Source organism: Sinocyclocheilus anshuiensis, unplaced genomic scaffold, assembly GCF_001515605.1.
Source record: "Sinocyclocheilus anshuiensis isolate Anshui unplaced genomic scaffold, SAMN03320099.WGS_v1.1 scaffold1045, whole genome shotgun sequence".
In the NCBI taxonomy this organism is placed as follows: domain Eukaryota; kingdom Metazoa; phylum Chordata; class Actinopteri; order Cypriniformes; family Cyprinidae; genus Sinocyclocheilus; species Sinocyclocheilus anshuiensis.
Genome location: NW_015555799.1, coordinates 1,000,663 through 1,024,165, shown reverse-complemented (window position 1 = coordinate 1,024,165; position 23,503 = coordinate 1,000,663). Strand labels below are relative to the sequence as shown.

General features: G+C 35.4%; 1 protein-coding gene across 1 annotated transcript in view; it reads right to left on the bottom strand.

The window, feature by feature from the left end:
- The window catches only part of LOC107674904 (BMP/retinoic acid-inducible neural-specific protein 1-like), a gene marked incomplete at its 3' end in the record, with an annotated part of 166,845 nt that overhangs the window by 120,399 nt on the left and 22,943 nt on the right, over positions 1-23,503 (bottom strand). Inside the window, exon 2 of the mRNA XM_016469048.1 lies at positions 7,784-8,049. Coding sequence (XP_016324534.1) covers positions 7,784-8,001 — 218 coding nt within the window. The remainder of the gene's footprint in view (positions 1-7,783; positions 8,050-23,503) is intronic.

Here is a 23,503-nt window from a genome sequence, read left to right as displayed (position 1 = left end):
GCGACTTACTCAGAGCTGCCATATTTGGCGTTCCACTTTCTCCCATTGATTGTAATACCATTGGCCTGTCACAGTTACTGTATATCCACATGTAGAATACAACTCCCTGAATTTCAAAACGATTACATTCCCAACACATGCCTAAAAGGCTAATGGGCTTTTGCTTATTAGCAGCACACCATGTCATTTGATTTTATTGTTGTGCAATCCGACTGCTATTACGGCGCTGCATCAAGGAAACCGCAGTCTCTCTCGCTCTAAAAATTGATACCATAAAATAAATCAGACTATAACAGTTAGTTTGTCCAGTAGCTCATGGAGTTTCATAGCCAGTAGCACATTTTTAATATTGCTTGTACAGCACCAGTTCAGGTTTATTGTGAGACCTGAACTGAACCTCCGGGGCACTACATGGCACTATGTTTTTTGGACTTTCTAGTGTAGCTGCAGCAATATGAATGTCCATATTAAAGTTTTGGTCAATGTTAAGTTCCCTGTCTGTAACCTTTAAGCCTTAAGAACGAAAGAACAAACACCTTTACAGCAATGCATTTACACTGTAAATCTGTGGTGCAAGTAAAGGTCAGATATCATTTTGCAAAGACAAGGTTATTAAACAAATCTCAGCCGTTCTGTTCATACTTGCATAACAGTGTTATAGTTGCATATCTGACTTCTACTGCAAGTACTTTTTTTTTTGCTTCTGTTTGAGGGACAAATCCAAATTATTTTCTGTGGCGACTCGCAGCATGTCGCAGAGCTCAGTAGAGCTTAACTTGTTTTTTTTTGTTGTTTTTTTTTTACCCAGAATATTCCTTTAATGTTGTACTACGTGCCAAAAACTGTTTAATAAGAAGGTTTCTGGTAAATCCAGCTCATGCAGTGTTAGTCTGAAAGCGATTCCTGGAAATGGAAGATTAAAAATGACAGAATCACAGTTGGTTGATTGAAATCCTGCTTTGCAGCTGAATACTGGAAAACAGTGGGGTCCAAAAGTCTGAAAGCACTAGTGAAAATGCTTGTATTTATTTATTTTTTATTATTATTATTGACTTTCGACCTATATTATCAGTATAACCATTTGAGTGACTCAGTATGTCTCAGTATTCGGAGTGTCTTACAACAGAACTGCACTGTAAAAGATTTTGGAGGACAAATCTCAAAATTGTATGCCGACTTGCTGCATTGAAAATTTTCAGTTGGCTCAATTCAATTATGCAAACTGAACTTTTAATAAGCATTTGCACTTTAGTTGAACCAACCTAAAATGTTCAATGCAGCAAATCGACATACAATTTTGAGTTTTGTCCTCCAAACTCTTTTACAGTGGAGCTACATGAACTAATCCTGATAATCAAATAATGTAAAACCAAATAATGTTCTCCAGGATGATTTGAGAAGCAGTGTTGAGGGTGAAACATTACAAGTACGCAAGTTATGTAATCGGATTACTTTTTTTTCAAGTAACTAGTAAAGTAACGCATTACTTTTAAATTTACAAGAAAATATCTGAGTTGATTTTTCAAATACGTAATGCTAGTTACATCTCACTTGCACAAAAACACAATCAGTATTCCTCAAAATTAATAAAAACTGTGAAATGCAAACTCCGAATATGGCGCAAACCTGCAATAATTAAATATGTTAAATAACACAAATATCCTTGATGTATTTTATCCCATTTTATTAACCAATGTCTTTGCTGCTGACCTTCGATTATCCAATTCAGCCATAATAATGAGCAAAAATGACTTTAGATAAACATAATTAATTTTAATTGTATTTTATTGTGTGTGTGTGTTTGTGTGTGTGTGTTTTGAACTTTCTTCTCCTGCATCTTATTCTTCATGCAGTCCACAATGGCAGCTCAGATGAGAAAAAGTAATGCAATTAGTTACTTTTTTTTTAGGGAGTAACTCAATATTGCAATGGATTACTTTTAAAAGTAACTTTCCACAACACTATCGCAATGAACTGGTGTAGGATTGACTTTAAAACTATTTTTCACTAATAATTACAAAGAAACAGCAAGTAACACATTGAAAAAAAAACATAGAGAGACTTAAGTAGTATCTTCTTGTAAAATGTATTGCAAAAATCTTTGAAAACTCTTGGTACAAATGGCACAACACAACTAAGTACTGGGTAAGTTACAAACTAACTAATATATAGTCTGAACTTCACATCATTAGATAGGTAGGATCTTCCGGTAACAATTTGTTTTAAGGTGTCCTTGTTACATATGTTACATGTACTTACTATTATAATAACAATTAATTATGCATAATTACATGCAAGTAACCCTAAGCCAAACCAAATCCTTACCCTAACCATATAGTAAGTACATGTAGTTAATTAATATTACTCAGTACTTGTATGCATAATTACACTGTAACAAGGACACCTTAAAATAAAGTGTAACCCTAAACTCTCTTTTAGCGGCAGAACTGCATCGCTGCTCAGCATGTAAATACTTCTGCTCCTCACGGGGCAAGTTTAGCACAAGCGAGCAGTCAACAGTGATGTGTCAGAACAGATTACTGATCTAAAGCCATTTATTTATTATCTGGTAACACGCCTTTGGGCCAGTAATTATAGATTGGCGATTCTTCATCTTCCTCAAAGTGATTGTGACCTTTCCAGCTGAGCCGAGCGCTAGAGCAGCAGCATGTGAAATCTCAGACTGAGACGGTGCGTCCAGGTCATTAGAGCCATGGAGATTTGCTTGTTGCTGATCGGGCTGCCATTGTCCAGCATTAAGCTGCCGTTTAATCTCGCTCTGTAAAGACGCGCCCAGGGAGAAGTTCATTTGGAGAGCAATCTGATTCTGAACACAGCACGCCCTACAGAACTCCAGGGACACGTCTATTGTTATTACGTCCTGCTTGCTACCAACCATCTTATTTGAGCCGTGCTTGTTCCCAAGCAACAAGCAAAATGACTATTAAGAAAAGGGCTGTTGAATAATCAAGGCTATAGGGCATTTGTGTGGCCAGTAGCATTTTCTCCAAGGATTCAAGGCAGCCGGTGCCTCATCAAAAATGCTGAATGGTAAAATAATTGACAGAATAAAAAAATTAAAACAAACATTATACAGATATACAGTATGAGATAAAATTGTATATAATCTGCACTATTATAGGAACCTTATCAGTGAAATAAGGGGTTACACTTTATTTCGATAGTCCACTTTAGACATTCTATTAACTATAAGTAACTTTGTAACTACATGTCAACTACATGTCAACTAATTCTCATTAATTTGCAACTAGATGTCTACTAACTCTCAGAGTATACTGTTAGGGTAGGTTTAGGGTTAGTAGAATACGTTGACAAAGAAAGTGTTAGAAGATATTAAGCAGACAGTCTACTAATACTCTACTAACTGCTAGTTGACATGTAGTTGCAAAGTTACTTACCGTTAATAGAATGTCTAAAGTGGACTATCGAAATAAAGTGTTACCAAATAAGGTTCAGAATCAGCCTACAAATTGGCCTGAATAGGTCAAATTGGTATAGATGGACGGAGTAATTATGCATTGCACTCAGCTCAGTTAGATTACAGCTGCACCTCCATGTTTACAGAGGATTTGATTATTACTGAAGGTTATTAATATTGATAGATGAACAACTGCAAGTGGTAACAATGAAAGTGTTAATGTTATTTGGTTTTACTTGTTTTCACAAAATAGTATTGACGCTTGAAATATGTAGTTTTTAAAAAAATACGATTTACTAAAAAGTGACATTAAATATACTATTCAGTGTTTTTAAATTATATAAATTATCTACTATTTATTAGTATCATCTAGCGTAGCCGACTACTTTTAAAAGTGTAGCTTGACTAACTTAGTTTTACTAAACCCTACCTTTAATCCACAGACCCTTTAACCGTGGAACATGGAACATAAATATAAATAAATAAGTAAATATCATAAATCCACCACAACCCCTGTGATTGGGTAATGGCTGCTGTACAGTGGCCTTTACACAACATTAAATTGCACCATCCAGAAAACTATTCGGTCAAATGAAAATGAATGCACCAGTAAAATTCACCCATTTCTTAGAATCCATTAAATTTGCTCATCAGGTACAGATCAAGTACCAGCTATAATGCATGCATGACTAATTTGTTTCCATGTCTCTCAGTATTTGAAGATAACTCCTGTAGAACTAGCCTAGCAAAGACCTGATGTGAAAGTAATATTCAGAAGTCATCAGTGAGTCAAGTGAATGAAGATTCATATGTAGGGGAATCGCTTCAGTGAACCTGAATTATTTGGCATGCTCGGTAAATTCCTTACAGATGGAAACTTTTCTAACTGAGAGGTTGAATTGAATAATATTTTTAAGAAGCACAATATTTTAAAGTGCATTCACATCAGGGTCATAATTAAGAATAATTGTAGAGACAATGTTACGGGTTGTACTTTTTTTATAAATGAGATGTTCACAGTCACATCGACTGTATTTTTTTTATTTTTATCGTTTTAAGTCAAATTATAGTTGTCATCCGTACTGCTGGTTTCCCTGTGATTGGTGGGCTAAATAACTAGCCATAGCAAGTACTATTTTGAAATCTGATCAATCTGGAGGGAAAAGGAATTATATCAAATTTCAGCAGTTCATTATTTTTATGGACACTTTTAGGGGACTGACATGCAAGAGCATTTTTCCCCCCTGTATCATTCAAAAAACAAAACACACCAATACAACTACCTTTTGTTTTATAATATGTTATGTAATTCATAAAGTTTGCATCATCTCAATTGCTTACATGTTTTTTAACCACCGGTCACTAGTTATCAGCATTAGTCACTGAAAGTGCATCTGGGTCAGCCACTATTACATTCTTTACCAGTCAGAGCAAGAAGTGTGTTTGTGAAATCAACACTAGGTGAAGCCGAACATGAAACGACAGGCTTTCAGGGCTGTTTCTGATTGTTGTATAATCTAAGGAGTTGGACCCAATCAGATCTCACCATATTGTGGGACAAAACAAGACTAGACGGCATTTTTTTTAGCATTACATCAATTCTGCTGGCTAGAAGTGAGACTGGAATTAGACGAGATGACCCAATTCTCCACATAAGAGGAAGTGGCAGCCTGAGCGACTCAAAGGCCTGGAGACACACATCATCGGTTTCGACGTTCGCTCTAGAAACGGAGAAACAAAACTTTTGTTCAGATTACCGACGTTTGATGGATGAGTCTTCCCAGTTCACGTGACAGTAGTGCAGATGTCAGACAGATGTGATTGCAGATTTTTTTATTACATTTTTAATGAGAAGCGCAATGAATTCCACTCAGTATTGATGCACGATTTAACTGTCTTGTCACAAGCAAGCCGATATCCTGCATTGACGGCTGAATTCGATGCTTCCTTCTGTTGGAGGAGACAGGGGAACACAGGGAGACACGATCTTTCCATGCCGCCACCGTGTCGCCGTGCCAGAGGCAATGTCCCTGCCAAATGCATAATGCATTTCCGTTTCCTGCACTTTATGAATCAACAGCGCACCTGAAGCGGGTCCCTGGGTGAACCCTTGGTGAATGAGGCCACTGCTGGCAAACACTTACCTGCTGGTAAACCTGTGGTAACAAAGGGAAATCCATCACAGCTGTCAAACTTTACACTCAAGTGAAAATTATTCACTTATTAATTTCATTTATTTAAATTTCGAAACTGAAAAACGTGTAAGCAAATTTTAACTTTAAACTCATTTACACAAATGCGGCAAAACAGATTTTTATGGCTGCGCTTGTTTAGATTCTGAACATATTTAGTTCAGCATTTCTAATCTTGTTATACCATTTTTTTACCCACTATTTACACAAATGCGGCAAAACAGATTTTTATGGCTGCGCTTGTTTAGATTCTGAACATATTTAGTTCAGCATTTCTAATCTTGTCTTTTGCATATATTGTAAAACTGCCGTTGGGTTAGTCGGTTAAAACTTGGTCGGTTAGTTTAAATCTACATAATTTCACAGTTAAAGTCAGATTGCAATGAAAATTCACCCTATGTATTCTCTAAAGGAATTGTTCGCAATAAGATGTACAATAACCATTCATATATATGTTTCGTTCAGTGCATTCAAATTGGGAAGTTCGTATTTACTTGTCGGAAAAAAAAAAAATTATAATATGTATATATATATATATATACACACACACACACACACAATCATAATTGCACAATATGCACGATCACGATAGTTTTTTTAAAACTTAAACTTTGTGTGAAAAAAAAAAACAACAACAATAATAATTGTATTGGTAACACTTTATTTTAGGGTCTCTTAACTAGTTGCTTATTAGCATGCATATTACTAGAATATTCACCATTTATTAGTACTAATTAAGCACATATGAATGCCTTATTCTACATGACCTTATTCTACATCCCTAATCCTACCCAATACCTAAACTTAACAACTACCTTACTAACTATTAATAAGCAGCAAATTAGGAATTTATCGAGGGGAAAGTTGTAGTTAATAGTGAATAAGTGTTCCCTATTCTAAAGTGTTACCATTGAATTTATTTTAATAAATTTACCTTTAATAGAGACGCTGAATCCGACATGCTTTCTCACTAACAGGAACTCAAATTGGCTTAAAGGAAATCCTGAGTTTCCCACTCATGATTATGACTTTGTGGTGATGTTCTTTGAGGTGCGTTCAACTTGTAAATTATTTTTTACGACATTATTTGAATGCACCATTTTTTAATTACTTAATAATTACTTATTAATTTAATTTAATTTTTATTTTTTTCCCGATAATCCATTTCCTTACGACTTAGGTAGTAGTTTGAGGAACTAAAATTTAAAAGCACACATAAATAGGTCACACATAGGAGAAAAGGGAGCAGCGACTGTCTCACCAAACAACTCAAATACAGTCAGTCAAGCACTCCGACAAAAGATGACACGTTTAGTATGTGACATACAAAATAAATAAATAAAAACCTCACTTTCCCAGCCTTTAGGGTCCATGACAAGAGTAAAACTCAGTGGAATCATAGAGAGAGAGAGAGAAAGAGAGAGATGTTGAGAGTGAACTACATCTGACATGAGAGGAACTTTAGTTTGGGGACCAATTCTCATTATTAACTAACTATTAACTGCTTTTGCCTCAATAAACTCCTAATTTGCTGCTTATTAATAGTTAGTAAGGTAGTTGTTAAGTTTAGGTATGGTGTAAGATCAAAGGATCTAAAGTATGGTCATGCAGAATAAGGCATTAATATGTGCTTTATAAATACAGCCAATATGCTAATAATATGCCTGCTAATAAGCAATTAGTTAATAGCGAGAATTGGGCCCTAAATTAAAGTATTGCCAATCAATTTATTGCATTGACAAGGAAGTGCTTTTTGAGAGTGAGAGCAATCTCACTCGCTCTCAAAAAGCACTTTCTTGTCAATGCAATATTTCAAAACCAGAAAAAAAAAATTCACTTCACAAATGCTCGTGATTTGAAAATCGTGATCCTGGAAAACACTATTTTAAAGCTCCCAGTGTTTTCATGAGCGTGGGAACCCTGCAAGCACAATAACGTGGCGCTGATCAGATTGCAAGAATACCCTCTCTGAATGGCTAGAAACATATTCTTGGGACACTTTGAACTTCTATAAGACGATAAAACAGGTTCAAACTCAGGACAGTTCTTCACAATTCACCCATTTTTAAGATAACACAGCAGAAACTTTATATCAGCCGTGACCCAATAGCAGACTAAACAGTGCAAAGAGTGCATGGTGTTGATTACTCACCTATAAATTGTATACCGGGTCGTGAATCCTTGGCGAAATCTTTCCATGAAGGAGAGGTACCCCTTCGAGTGGTGGAAAGGGCCACGGTCAGAGATGAGCCAATCAAACTGCTTAGCAACATGCTGCTCGTTGGCCAAGGGCTCTTGGCGGGAAGACTGAACTGTTATATGGTCCCATATAAACAGGAAGTAAGTGACTTCAATGAGCCTCCAGTTCATGCTTCACTCTCAACCGCTCTGCTCATTCTCGCTCCATTCTGTGGAGACCTGTGGAACGCAAGAAACACAAGACAACATCTGAGCATCATTCATCAAACTCCCACACCACTTCATGTGCTATGAAATCTAATCCTGTTGGCATAACCTGCAATAGCAGGCCAATAGTTTCTTTTATTAGCAGGCGGTTTGCAGAGCGATGCGTTAACATAACTCGCTGCCCTTTTTGACTGATGAGATTGAATTACAAACAGGAAGTACAGCCTTCACTTTATTCAGACTAATTGGTGGCATTATAAGTTCAGACGGGGTGAGTGTCAGCTTTATGATGTGTTGTGACATGGGGTCGGTTCGTGGAGGAGGATGGCGACGAATCTCCGCTGGCTAATTAACGCCTGGTGCATGTTTACACATGAATATATTGCATTAACTTCATTTACGCAATTAAGTGGTACATGCTGATATCCTGGTGAAAGTGAGATGGACAAGAGTAAATACGCTCCTGTCTAGGGGCGTCTGTAAAAGAGATGTTAACATTAAGAAACAGACCATTATATAACAGTGAAATTATGATTCTGAGTTCAGAAAAAAATGTCTGACCACCTTTATGTCAAGCCACTGCAAAGGTACATCTCATGAAAACTGTCCCAAAATATTTCACCTTAAAATCAAATAAAAGAGAAATGGACCATTCTCATCACTGTTATAAAGATATAATTTAAAGTTGTAAGCAGGGCTATTTAAACATTATCTTGCAAATTCTATCTCACCAGAGTCGACAACTGTTTTATAAGCAATAATATTCACACGAGTAGCAGTGCGATATGTCTGTATATCAGCATGGCTATGATTCGGCCGTAATTAATCACAGCATGGTGATATACAGCAATATCACACTGCCACTTGTGTGATATTGCATTTATACAACAGTTTGACGGCACAAGTGTGTAAATAAAAACAGACAACAACGGAATGTCTTTAAAAACCATCTTTTGTGCGGAACTACTTCCGCCATGGATTCAAATCTCAAGTTTGACAGTTTAACAGCTGAGCTCAAGCCTCCGTTACTAATTTGAAAACATCACTTTAGAAGTAAAGAAGGAAAGTTGAGTTGCTTTATTAAAAGCTTATTACATTACAGTATTAAAAGCTGTGTGAAGTAGAGTATTGTGAGAGAGAGAAGGACTGAGCGAGTTTGATTAGCTGCATCGGATACAGCATTCATTCTTCGGCTCAATCTCATATTCTCAATAAAACATTAGTTTGAATGTCCGCTGAGGAAAGCGATATATTTGTCATACTGTCCTTTCATCTGTTAAGGGTGATTTGCGATGACAGCGCTGCTCACTGCATTTGTTGACTGCATTTTACTAGCTGTTGTTGAAAGCAAAAATAACTTCCTTGTTTACAACAGCGTTTCAGTCTCTTTCAAAATAAAAGTCTTTACTGCGGACTCACTCATTAAAACTGTCTTTTGTCACCATCTAACGGTGGAACAATGTAACTAAAATCACCATCACGAACACAAACACCGTTTCTCAATACTAAATGATATTATTAAATACTACTATTATTTATATAAAATATAATTTATTGAATAATAATATTTAATAAACAACAACAACAGCCATCATAAAAGTTGCTACGCAATTGCAGTCAAAAGTACAAAGGCCGCACTCTACAAGCATTAGATAAAGTTAGATACAAATATAAAGCTATGAGACTTTGCCCTGAGCCAAAACTCTTTGCTCTGGGACAAATAATAGATTAATGAGACTAAAGATTGCCCGTTAGATTTACCGAAAACTAATTATAGCTCATGTTTAACCACTATAGAGACATCAGAGCCAGCGGAAAATTCCAGAAGATTTGGCCGAGGTGAGGCTGCTCTCGGCAGGTTCATGAGCGCTGAACAGCCGCTGACGCCCTGGAACTCACATCTCCGAAAACATTGAAGCAAATTTTCAAATAGATGTTATCTTTATTAACAAACCGCATATATATTAAAAGTCTAAACAACTATATTCTCACCTAAAAAAAAATAAATACATCTTAAAACTACATTTTGTAACACAGAAACAGTATTATTTACAAAATTATTGTGGATTTGGGCAACCGCCATGACACTCGCTGTGAGAAATACCGTAAGCGGAGTAATACAAACGGTGAAATGGTTGGAGCTCTGTTATCTCTCAGCCAATCAGATTCAAGAATCAGAAAGAACTGGTGTGTGTGTGTGTGTGTGTATTACCGGCCATGAAACTGTATCTGCACTAATTACCAAAAAAAGACAGAACAATTTGTATTAATTATTAATAATAATTATTTATAATTATTAATCATTATATGCTGTTATTCATCCAGGGTTAACAAAAAACTAAAACTAAAACCATTTAAAACTAATACAAATAAACATTTACATTTTCATGACTTGAAATAAAATTAATGTTGAAATTAAATAAAATTTAACTCGACACACTAAAGTAACTAAAACACAAACTGAAATAAATAAAAGCAGTTGGAGATGGAGCAGACCGTGAACAAGATCACTGTGCTGAAACACAGAGTGCATCAGATTACATATTATATAATTACAAAAAAAAATTTTCTGCGATTTCTAAATCATATTAAAGTTCAGGCATTGTTTGAATTGATAAGAAATATTCTAGGCCAACTGGTGAGTGACACTGTTTCATGTACTCACCAACACTGATATTTACTCTCATTTGGCACTCTGCTAATTTTAGCTCCTATCATTTACGTTTTATTATTCTGCTGAATTTAATCTCTGGATGATTTTCATGACAGTCATGAGAATTGGATGTTTTTAGCAAGATCATTTAGGATAAAATAATGGAAAAACTGTTTTGGTTCTAAAAACAGGCCTCAATGTCTTATGCAAAATCTTAAAGCAAAAGATAGGTTCCCACAGCCAGCCTGTGTATATTATTAAAATTATCTGCATTTCCATATCACAGTATATGTCAGCAGCACTTATGACTGTCTGTCCAACAGCATGTTTTTATGTCACGATAAGAGCTGTTTTCAACTGTAATGATCCTCCAGATCTTCCCCTCCAGCATTAGAAGCCCAAACTCTGAGCTATTAAAAGACAACATTTACCCTCATCATGAATTATCAGACAGCATGTGACACGACTCAGACACCAGAATCAAGCACATTGTGAGTGACTAATACTTCATAACTTCCCTACATTCCTCAGCAGTCTGACAGAAGCTCAACTGTTTTCATAATAATGTTGCTTTTCCTGTAATACACTACTTTTCTCCCACTTTTTTTTTCCAAGTAGTCTGAATAAATAGTCTGATTATTTATTATATTTAATTAAATGCTGCTATTTGTCCAAGGTTATTGTAGTTAACAATCAATCAATCAATCAATCAATCAATGTTACTTGATACTGAATAAATCAATGTTACAAATGTTACTTGAAATAAAATAAATGTTATTTGAAATAAAATACAATTTAACTTGATGTACCAAAATAACTAAAACTGAAATAAAAATGAATAAAAACTACATAAACCTATCTTAAAATGACTACAGTAAAGCACAACTAAAATTTTAACCAAAATTAAAATTTATATTAATATGGAAGTCTATTTCGCCAATTGCGACTTTTTATCTCTCAATTCTGACTTTTATTTTTTTATTATTTTATTTTTTTTCTCAGAACTGGAGATATAAACTTGCATGTTATGAAGTCAGAATTACAAGCTATCAACACAATTCTAAGAAATAAAGTCAGAATTGCAAGATGTAAATTCGCGATTGTTAGAAAATAGTATCTTTTTTCCCCCTCAGAATTTGACTTTATAACTCTGATCGCAATTGTAAGGGAAACAGGTCAATTTAGCTCAAAGGGAATCATTTCAGATCATAGAAATTATTAGTTGCTCACAAGTCCTTTTAGTGTCATTTAGATGCATATTTACATGGAAATGCAGTTTCTGTAATTAGACCATTAATCTTCATTACTTGCCCCCAAAATTGACAATCTCCTTGGAATTGTCAATAAGTGTTTTTTTTGTTTAAATGCTGTGAGCTACTCAAAGCTGCTAGTTGGTTCAGGCTTGTGGCGCCAGGATCTGATTTACGAACATCCTGTGTCTTGGGCCTCTGTGGAATTCGGCTCCTCGTGTTTCAACTGTGTTTTTGACTAAATCTTAGATTGTCTGATTCGGTCTGATACCCTACACAATTGTAAGTTTATATCTCACAATTCTGACAAATTAAGTCAGAATTGCAGGAAATTGCAACTGTGAGAAAAAAAATCAGAATTGCAAGTTTATATCATGCAATTCTGACTGTATGACTCTTGCGAGTTATATATATCACAATTTTGAGAAAAAAAAAAGTCAGAATTGCAGAATTGTGTGATTAAAAAGGTGTTTTGTAGTTTTTTTAGTTGCACTTAACATTAATTTATGTAAGTTTGATGTGGTTACCCTAATTTATTTATTTATTCATGTATTTATTTATTTATTTATCTATGTATGTGAGATAAATGTTTAAATGGTGCTTGAAATATATATATATATATATACATTTATTTTATCATTTACTAGGATGTTGTCCTCATAAAGAGCATCTTTTTTTTTCTTTTCTTTTTTTTGTTAACTTATGCTGTAACCATTTTAATAGAGTAGCATGACTTTATGAGTCGAGTAGCTTGTAGTTTGGGAATTTAATTACAACATATTTGTGTTTTCACTGTTAATGGAAATCTGACCTTACCCACCTTCCATAAAAAGGTTATGAATCATTAATGAGTTATACCATGCACACATCATGTATGCATATTTCCACAATTAACGATTTGCAGGCAAAAGATCGCATTATTAATTATATCTGACAATGCAAAAACTGGTCATGATCCATGTAAATGTATGGATATTACCATACAAATATCCTTCTCATCTTAAAGGTGTATTTATACAGTATGTACAGTACATAATTAAGAGGTGTATATGCTATGAGCTCCAGGCAACTGAATGCAGATTGATATTCTCTCTTCTATGCAATTATCTAATTGTCAATGAAATCATGTCTTCCCTCTTCCTGTATGGCTGTTTACAGTCTTTAATGAATGAAGATCTCGCAGTCACACAGGCTTCTGCTGCTGGCATCACCTGCAGTGACAAATATGCAGCTGAGCTATCTAATGAGGGCTCCTTTAACTAATTAGTTCAGACTAATTTGAGGTTGCCTGTCAGAACGTAACAATGCATCATTTGACTGAAATTACAGACATGGAGAGAGACATGTTAACCCTTTGAAATCTTCACATTAGAGGAAAAAAGTTCAGTCGTCTGTACCTGCACAGATTTTCCAGAGGTCACTGACAGACGTAATTGTTTCTCAGTAGAAAATGTAATTACAAAGTCAAGGTGAATCATGACAGAGCGGCAAAGTTAATGTAATTCCAGACACAATGGAGGAGAAAAAAAAAGCTTTTGAAATTTAGCTTTAGCTTTTTCACATTATTATAGTGTTATAGAGTTTCAGTTTTAGGTATATTTTGATAAAAATATGTTCATAAAAGGTGCTGATGTCTATATGTTGTATATTATGTACACATAAATTAGCAATGCCTTTATCAGGGTTATTATAGTTAACTAAAATTAAAACTACTACTACTACTACTACTACTAATAATAATAATAATAATAATAATAATAATAATAATAATAAATAAACATTTAACTGAAATAAAATACAAAGAAACAACAGCTAGTTGCCAAGGAAATATTTCTCACTTTAGTTTAAATTTTACTTAAGTAACTAAAAATGAAATTAAAATAAACAAAATGCATAGAAAATAATAAAATATCTAGAAACATAGAAATAAAAACTATATAAACGTATATAAAAAAACTAATAAAAATGACAAAAACACACAACAAATTTACTAAAACTTTATCTAAAATTTTACAAAATTAAAATAAAAACCCCATACAAATTAAAAAATATTTTTTAATATAAAAATGTATAATAGTGTGTCGATGTTACTAAACTTACACTTGTCTGCATGTGATAGGAATTTTGAGCTTTAAACGGAAATCATCCTCAAGTAATGAAAAAAAATAATGTTTGTTTGTTTGCCATTTTTACAAATGAAGGAAAGAAAGTTGTGATGGCCAAATGTCTTTTAATATATTTTGAATATCTAAAAAGTGCATCTCTTCGGGGCACTAGAGCATTTCTTCCTGTACCACATTAAAGCAACCAGTCAGCCAAATATCCGTTGCCTGTCATCATTTACTCATCCACCTTAGAAATTCTGCTAATCTCCTTTTGTGTTTTGTGGTAGAAATACAACTTAGAAATATAAATAATATAAATGATGAAAGAATGTCCATGTTTGGCTGATCTGCTCCTGTGTGTCAGTAAGTGTCACTGAATGACGGCTCCTCCAGAGGACGCTCAGCCGTAGCAGCTGGACGTTACTGGATCAGTGGCAGCTGGATTGGCTGCCTGAGGGTTATTCTATTGACATTCAGGTTCTCCATACAATCCCACAGCTTTCCAACACTCATCCAACTCTCTGACAGATGCCCATCACGGGCTTCAGGTGTCTGCCAAGCCTGGAGGGTTTGAGAAATGCAAATGACTTTAACGAACTGGTTTATGGTGTACAGGTTAAAGCTCAATGCTGGTCATTGAAAAATTGCTGAACCTGTCATTTGCCATGAGTAAAAATGTCACCTACTTAATTCACCCAAAAATGAAAACTCTGTCATCATTTACTCATGCTACAGTTGCTGGTCCCCATTGATTCCATAGTATTTTTTCCACACTATGGAAGTCAAAGGCTACCAGCAACTGTTTGGTTACCAACCTTCTTAAAAACCCTCATCCATCCCTCGGGTCATTTTAACCTGAAACTCATTTTTAAAGATTTTTTTTTTTTTAAATCGAGCGTTGATCGTTATGGTATGAGACTTTGTTACTTTTGTCACACTTGAACCAGGAATACACGAGAAAAAAAATTTGAGTGAATTCGAGCAGTTTAAGTGGGTGTTATATAAAAAGTATCAAAAGTGTCCCTCGTGGGTCATTTTGACCCGCAAATGGAAAAGCATGGAATTTAAGAAAAAACTACAGATTTTTTTAATTTCATTTTGTCACACTTTAGCATGGAGCACACACACAAAAAAATTGAGTCGATTTGAGGATTCTATGTGGGTGTAATAAAAAAATAACAAAAGTGTCCCTCGTGGGTTATTTTGACCCAGCCATAGGAATTAATGGAATGTCCGAAAAAAAACAGCATTTTTTGATTTATTACATTTTTTTTACTAATCTGACACAATCCAAAAAAGATGCATACCCAAACAAAGGACTGAGAGTGCAGAATGTCCCCAATGCACAAAAAACTCACATACTCACACACATAGGCAAACACACAAACACACACATGGCATACACACTCCCACTGAAACACATTATAGCATGTATGATGTTTCTGCTCGTAATAAGGGTGTAATAAAAAAAGTAACAAAAGTGTCCCTCGCAGGTGATTTTGACTCGGACATAGGAATGAATGGAATGTCCGGGAAAAAAAAACAGCATTTTTTATTTATTAGATTTTTTTAACTAGCACACACACTCCCATTGAAACACATTATAGCATTTATGATGTTTCTACTGGGAAATGACTGTCATTTAGATTTTTTTTTTTACTTAACACAGTTACATTTGAGTGATGGAGTGGACACCAATGAGTTTATATCATATTTATATTTGTAAATGTATCTTTTATATTTACTACATATTTATGAAACTGTATGAATATGCATGTGTTTGGATTAAAATGCAGCATCAATTTATTTATTTTTTTACAAAAAAAAAAAAGTATATATACAGTGGGTTGCTCAATAACAGGGGGAACATACTGTGGATATATTGTGCCTTTGGATGTAAGAATCGGAATGCAAATAATTTTTTATAGAATAAAGACGCCATTTGAAACTAAACGCAGATGTTAAATTTTATTTAAAGGAACACTCCACTATTTTTGAAAATAAGCTCATTTTCCAACTCCCCTAGAGTTCAATGATATGATCAATGATACGCAATGATATTACGCAGCGCCTAAAAATAGGCTTTAGGGGGGTGTGGCAGAGTCTTAACTTTGATAAAGAATATCTCTTTGGTTTTGAGACTTTAGTCTTTGCAACTTCAGGGATCTTATCTATTCACGAACAGCTTGTAACAAGGAAAACTTGAAATCGCATCATATGACCCCTTTAAGAATCTCCATAGGATTCTATAGGCCACTCTAGTGGCTGTAATCATAAAATGCTATTTTATGTCAGTTTTCTCCACCAGATTGCATCAGAGACACTCAGTGACCTAGGTCCTGATGGATCATCATGTTTAAAGTATAAATATATGTAATTCTTCTCTCCCGGTTCCTCACTGCCACACCTCATCTCGCTCCGAGTGAGTCTTGAACCTGGGTCTCCGGCATGGGAGGCGGACGCACTAACAAGGAGGCTAAAGTCTGCACAGCACTTACTTGCTGGCCTCCGTTACATATGCAGAAATTGTGTCTTTCTTTGTTTAGCTTTTCTTTTTTTTGGGGGGGGGGGTGAAAACAATTATAAAAATATGCTCATTTTCATAAAAATATCCAGAATTTAATGTGAATAAAATAAAAATCACCAAATAATAATAATAATATAAAAAAAAACTACATAAAAATTAGGAAAATAAATATATAGAAATGGACCAATATAAGATTTCTAGACCAAAAATAAAATCAGTGTCATTTTTGGCCTTCAGGTCATTTTGACCCACGAGGGACACTTTTGTTATAGGTTCGGGAGGGACGGATGAGGGTTAAAAAATATTTTTATGTGTTCAACAGGAGAAAGAAACTCGTAAAGGTTTGGAACAACTGGAGGGTGAGTAAATGATGACCGGATTTTTCTTTTTAGGTGAACTATCCCTTTAAATGCATAAATGGAAGTATATTATTCCCAAAATTACTTTTCTTTTTATAAGTATGCTAAAGTGTACATACATATGGGCCTGCATAGAGATTGCTGTTGTTGTTTAAACTTCAAGAATTGATGCAAATCAGCTTTTAACGGTAGAGAAGCACATGCATCAAGCGGAAAGCGATGCCGGTATCTGAAGGACTGACCATGACAAATGCTATCTGATATTGATATTTCTTGTGGTGCTCAGAGAGCCACCGAGGCATGGAGCCAAACCCACCGCAGGCTTACGGAAAAGCACAAACATATACTAATTAATCTATACACATTTATACTGCACTGAGTGCAATACTTTGACTTATACTGACAGCGTGAGCAGGGGAACTGTTTAGATGTCTAGCAAAATAATGCAATTTGCACCATGATTTATGTTTATTACGCACAAAGAGCCACATTGTCTGTTGGGGCAACAGGGTCATAATTTATTCATCCTCTCACTTTAAGTAATGCACCTCTTCATATCTAATCAAGAAAATTGCATGTGCATTACGGAAAGCATCGCAGAGGCAGCAGGTCAACAGAATACTTACAATGCCATGGTTTATTGTGCTGTTTAAAATGAACACAATCACCTTGCCAGACCTGGTTAAGGTCCACATAAAACTACAAATTGACACTATTTGCTTCCTAAATCAATGTCCTTGGTCTTGTTGTGCATGTGATGTTATTGCAAAGAAGAAAAAAAAATCTAAATGTAATAACTTGTTCTGCCCCTTCATAGGGCTGTCACCTTACTTATAATGTGTTTTACAGTACAATAGCACAATAGCAGCTAAGTGTCACAACGCAACATCATATACAGTTTACACAAAATTAGTATTATTATTACAGTGCAGAGGTGGATGAAGTACAAAAATCAAGTACTTGAGTAAAAATACGGATACCCTAATAAAATATTGCTCCAGTAAAAGTAAGTACTCCTTTTCAAGTTTACTTAGGTAAAAGTACAAAAGTACTTTATTTTTATTGTACTTAAATATTAAAAGTAAAAAGTACTGATTGATGAATGTTTATTTATTTTACATGTTTACACATGTTCGTATGCCGTTAAATGTATGTAAACATATGCATCATAAAACCGCACACGTGTGCAAGGTTATATTAAATCCAACTGAGATATATTCATGTTATTTTACATGCTTCACATGCTTAGTTGTTTTTTTTTTCCAGTTGATCGGATTGTTTCAGGTCTGTACCACCCTTTCAATACAATCCAAATTTAATTTGGATCAAGCCATCAATACACTTACAAACAAATTATATGTCTGTATGTTAACATAGTTAGTGCAAAAGATGACTAAAAAAGAAAGTCCACTTACAGTTAACACCAAAGGCCCTGAGGTCACTTGTAGCTGGTTTTCTTTCTGGCTTGCTTGAATCGAACTGGTTTTGTTTCATTTTAAGTGTAGCTACTATACCTGAAACCACTCTGAAATGTATTTAGTGGCTAACGTCACCTACAGGCTTTGTGAGTTAATCAGTCAAACAGCTATTTAGGTACTGCAAGCTCACATTGACTGATTCCATTCTGGTAAGAAACGCCCACATTGCTCCATCCAATCAATTCCCCATGGATAACATCAAATTACAGCCTATACATGCTTTTTCTTGTTGAATATCCTGTTTCACATTATGGAAGTAAAATGGGTTGTGAATGCAAAGCACCACCCAGGGTGTCCGTCCCTGTATTGCTCTGAATAAAATGTGTCTGCTAAATAACTTAAGTGGGTATATGTAGTAAATTTCCACATCACAAATTTATTACAATGAGTTCTTTGCACTAGAAAATCAATGAAGCCCAGTGAGCCTTCAGAAGAGGGTCTCACAGATGAATATCCCCCTGCTGATATGCTGTATAACAAGATATTTCATATTAAGCACTCATACTATTATCCGCTCTTGTGCTTTAGTCGTCTCCCTCTGAGAAAGACACATGCTGTTTACAAATCTCCTTCCGTTTTCTCTCAACTGCCTGAAGTACCTTGAGATTTGTCAATGTGGATTCATTTATTGACGGATGTTTGGAGACAAAACAAATCCGCTTATGACTCAATGCGGCAAATTATAATATTTGCAGTGTTTTCCATGCATCCATTTGTCCAAACCACTTTTACCATGCCGGGTCAGCCAGGACTGTCATTTTCCAGTTATGTTTCCTGATTTTCTATCAATGCATATTAAGCTGATATATGATAGAGTAATTAAAAAAAAAAAAAAAACACACACAAACAAAAGATTTATAATAAATAAATCACCACCGCCCTTTAAGAAAGATTAATCATTTTCTGCCCTTTTTCTCTTCAAAAGTTATGAGCGATTTTAATCATGTCGCTAGCATGATTTAGCATATTGGTAGCATGTTGTTAACATGTTTTACCATTTGCTACCATGCTTTACCACATTGTTAGCATACTGCAAGTATGTTTTCACACTTTGATAGCATGATTTAGCATGTTTCTTACATGTTAGAACATTGGTAACATGATTTATCCTGCTGTTAACATTCATGTTGTTAGCATGCTGTTAACATGTTTTAACGTTGCTCCTATGTTTGATCAAATTTATAATAGTATCGTGCATGCTGCTAGCATGTTTCTAGTGTGTTTCAACACTTTTCTAGCATGTTTTCAGCTTTTTAACATGTTGCTGGCATGTTTTAGCAGAGTGCTACCATCTTTCTTTTTCTTGCAATTTTTAGAATGTTTCTGTCATTTTTCGAACATGTTTTAACATTTTGATACCATGTATTACATATTGCTATCATGTTAACACATTGGTTTCATGCAGTGCCTAATTTGTAAATTGCGAGTTCCCGGAACAAAGTGGGGTGACGGATCCGGCATGTGATTAGAAGAGGGAGAGGTAATGGAGCATTCGCGCAATGGAGGACCAGCTTATGTGATTAACAACGTGCATCTTCTTACGGTCATGAAAAAAATTGAAAAGTCATGAAATTTTAAAACCAGGCCTGGAAAAGTTTTGGAAAAGTCATGGATTGTTTTTCCTCAAATCTCTGTATAATAGAATTATGTTTAATCTGCTTTCGAGTTTATAATGAGGGAAATTCCAGCAAACATATTCAACAGAGCATGTAGGTTAGATGAGTAAATAAATCCACACATACTATCAGATTAAATCAGTCATTTGAAAACAGTGTGAGTGATTCAGCTGTACCGCGTCTTCTCTCACTCTCACTTTCAAAGCAGCTTCACAACAGTGCATATCGTCTGCACTACTGCACGTTGCGATACAAGACTTTTGCTCAGGTTTCGGGACAGTCGACACAATTGTCACTTGCCTAATCGAGTCATTGTTGCATCGTCACAAAACTGTATCATTTGCACATCTTTTTAAGTTTAAGCCATTCGATACTCGGGTGCTCCAAAGGGGGTTTTCTATGCGCTCACAGTCACGTCCATAGCGCGCGCATATCGCGCCACCTCGCGAGTAACCAAATTGAGGTATTTTTCGTAGCTTGTTGTGCTTACGCAGCCAAATACACACAAAAAATGACGTCAAAATGGCCGTCCTGGCGAGTATCCTCGAAAGCACAGTCAATTTTGTCTTAACTAAATGTAAACATCTGAGAGAGAAAACGCAGGTGTATCAGTATTGGATCTGTGCATTCGGGTTTGTGAGAGCAGCCACGTAGCGTCTATTTGCACGCTCAAGTTTGTTATTTCAAATGTAGATATTTTTCATTAAATATATGCATGCTATAGGTCAATACGAATGTCTTTCATTGGCTCGTGAGGAGGGGATCTGTCAAATGAGGTGCCGGATTGGATTTCGGACAAATTCGGAGGTACCGGATCAGGATCCGGCTTGTTCCGGCACAAATTAAGCCCTGGTTACATGGCTTAACGTGTTTCCAGCAGAGATGTGCACTCGAGTTAGTGACTCGCATTTTTATAGACTTCAGACTCGACCTGAAATGACTCCAGACTTGACTCGACTCAAGGAAAGGACTCGTGAATATTTTAAAAGCAAGTATTTTATCCTTAAATACTTATATATCTGATATTCAAAAGGCAAACCCCAGCATCCATCCGGTCCACGAGCCGTAACAGCAGCACCATTTTAAGTGAGCAGCGCGTCAAAACAGCACAGCGGATAACATAACAAGCGCTCAGGGTCGTTTATGGTAAATATCTTTCAGAGCTATATCCTCTAGTATTTTTATGAAAAGCCAAATGCGCTTTATTCGAGCCCTTTCAGCTCTGTGCGCTTTCTCTCTCTCCGGACGTGCGCCGGCGCCAAGTTGAAGAGCTGCGGCGGATGACGCGGTTATTTTAGCAACAACAGAAACAACAAAACACAGCTGAAAACAACAATGCTGCAAATATAGTTATTTTTCATACTATCTATTTAGCCATCTATAACCTATGACTCTGACTGTTCAAACCAGATGTGACAAGACGTTTCTGATCTACATTTAGCATTATTAATCTGTAGGCTAAGAACATTTCAAAAGAATCATGTAATTATAATTTGGAAAATTGTTGTTAGATGGCTAGGATAGAACTTAAACTTTGAAATTGCTAGTTATCTTTCTTTTCTGCTCAAGATGAGAACATTTTGATTATTGTAGCTTCATTGTTTTTAGATAATGCTTTTAAGTAGGCTAAAATATTAAAATAGTATAGATTTCAGGAGGAAAACCCTGAACAGAAACAGTATTTTATTTTTATTTTTTTCTGTCACATGGCCTCGTATATATCTAAATTAAAAAATGCAATACATGTCATTTTTATTTATTTATTTTGTTCGGACCTCTGCTTGGAAGAACATATAGAGGCCGTGCCTCTTGGAACTTTAATTGAATACCCCTGACTTATATAATAAAGAAATACTTTATTTGTATGGTTTTGTAATATCTGTGTCACATATTTCCTTGTGGGTCGTATGGTAGATCGGACTCTTATTATAGAATTGCATTACAGAAAAACTGTTTTGAAGATGTTAATGGATTAAAAAATATCCTATAAATAACAGGCTGGATGTACAATAACCTTACATCTTAACACCTCTTTTTTTTGTTTACAAAGCAAAGCATAGAATATACATTTTGTCTATAGCCTATAAAACAGCTTCGTCCATTAAATGACTTGAGACTCGAATCGGACTCATTACCAAAGACTCGAGACGACTCAGACTCCAATGATAAAAACTTCAGACTTGACTCAGACTCCAGTGATAAAGACTACAGACTTGACTCGGACTCCAGGTTAAAGACTTCAGACTTGACTCAGATGCCAAGTTAAAGACTTGTGAACATCTCTGGTTCCCAGCATGTTTTAACATGTTTCTAGCATATTTATGCACGATGATAGCATGATTCAGCATGTTTTTAGTATGTTTAACATTTCTAGTAGGTTTCTAGCATTTTAAGCATGTCACTAGCATTGTTTAGCATGTTGTAGCCTGTTGCTAGCATCTATTAGCATGTTGTTAACATCTTTTACACTCTTAACAAGTTTTAGCACATTGATAACATAAATGAGTTACTTTTTAGAATCGATCTCAGAAGAAGCGGAAGGAATAATAATACGCCTAAATAGTAGATGAGTAATATAAATTGTGATACTATAAATAAGAACATTACAATAACTGTTCTTGTCCTGAATTGTTGTTGTAGGTTGAATGCTCTTGCAGTCTTTTGGCTAATCCTTGTTCTTTTTTCTTGTCCTGAATTGTTGTTGTAGGTTGAATGCTCTTGCAGTCTTTTGGCTAATCCTTGTCTTTTTTTGAGCCTGTAAATGGTCTCATTCACTCTCAGAGCTTCCTGTCTTCACTGCTTTATTCAGAAATCTCATTCCTAATGCAAGTCTTGTGTGGACTCAATCAATTGCTGTTTCCCTTCATAGGGGCTGAGCTCCACTTTGTTCCTGACAGTTCACAGGGATGGAGGCTTGTCCCCTATTTGTATTCTGGGTCCCAGGAGCTGCTGGATTGAACCGAGAGAGATTCGGCTTTGTGAGGACGTATCGAACAGTTTCCGCCTACAAACTCCTCTGAGAGGAAGTGGAGGGTTTGGGCTTGTTCTCGAGTCCCTGTCCACTCGATGTAGACCACATACTGCCTCTGTTGACGCTGCGCTGGATGTTTGCTGTCAGAGTGTTTCCAAAACCCCCAGTACCAAGACCTCTAAACCTGAAGTACATAGCTAACATCCGTCTGAACTTGAGTCGTCTGAATCAGTGTTTTCTATACTATACCTTTTAAAAAATGCAGGTGCAACTGAATCAAATAAAGTGGACTATGTTATGGTAATTGTCAAGATAAAAAGGTTAATAATACAAGTAATAAGTAAAGATAAATTATAAGATATGATCAAAATAATGTGGGAAAATTATGCTCTTCAGAATGCGATTTTTATTTGATTATTACTTCTGATAGCATTATATAATGTATATTGCTCAGTGTAAGATGGACTTGTATAAACATTCATCCTTCATATATATTATATGTGTGTG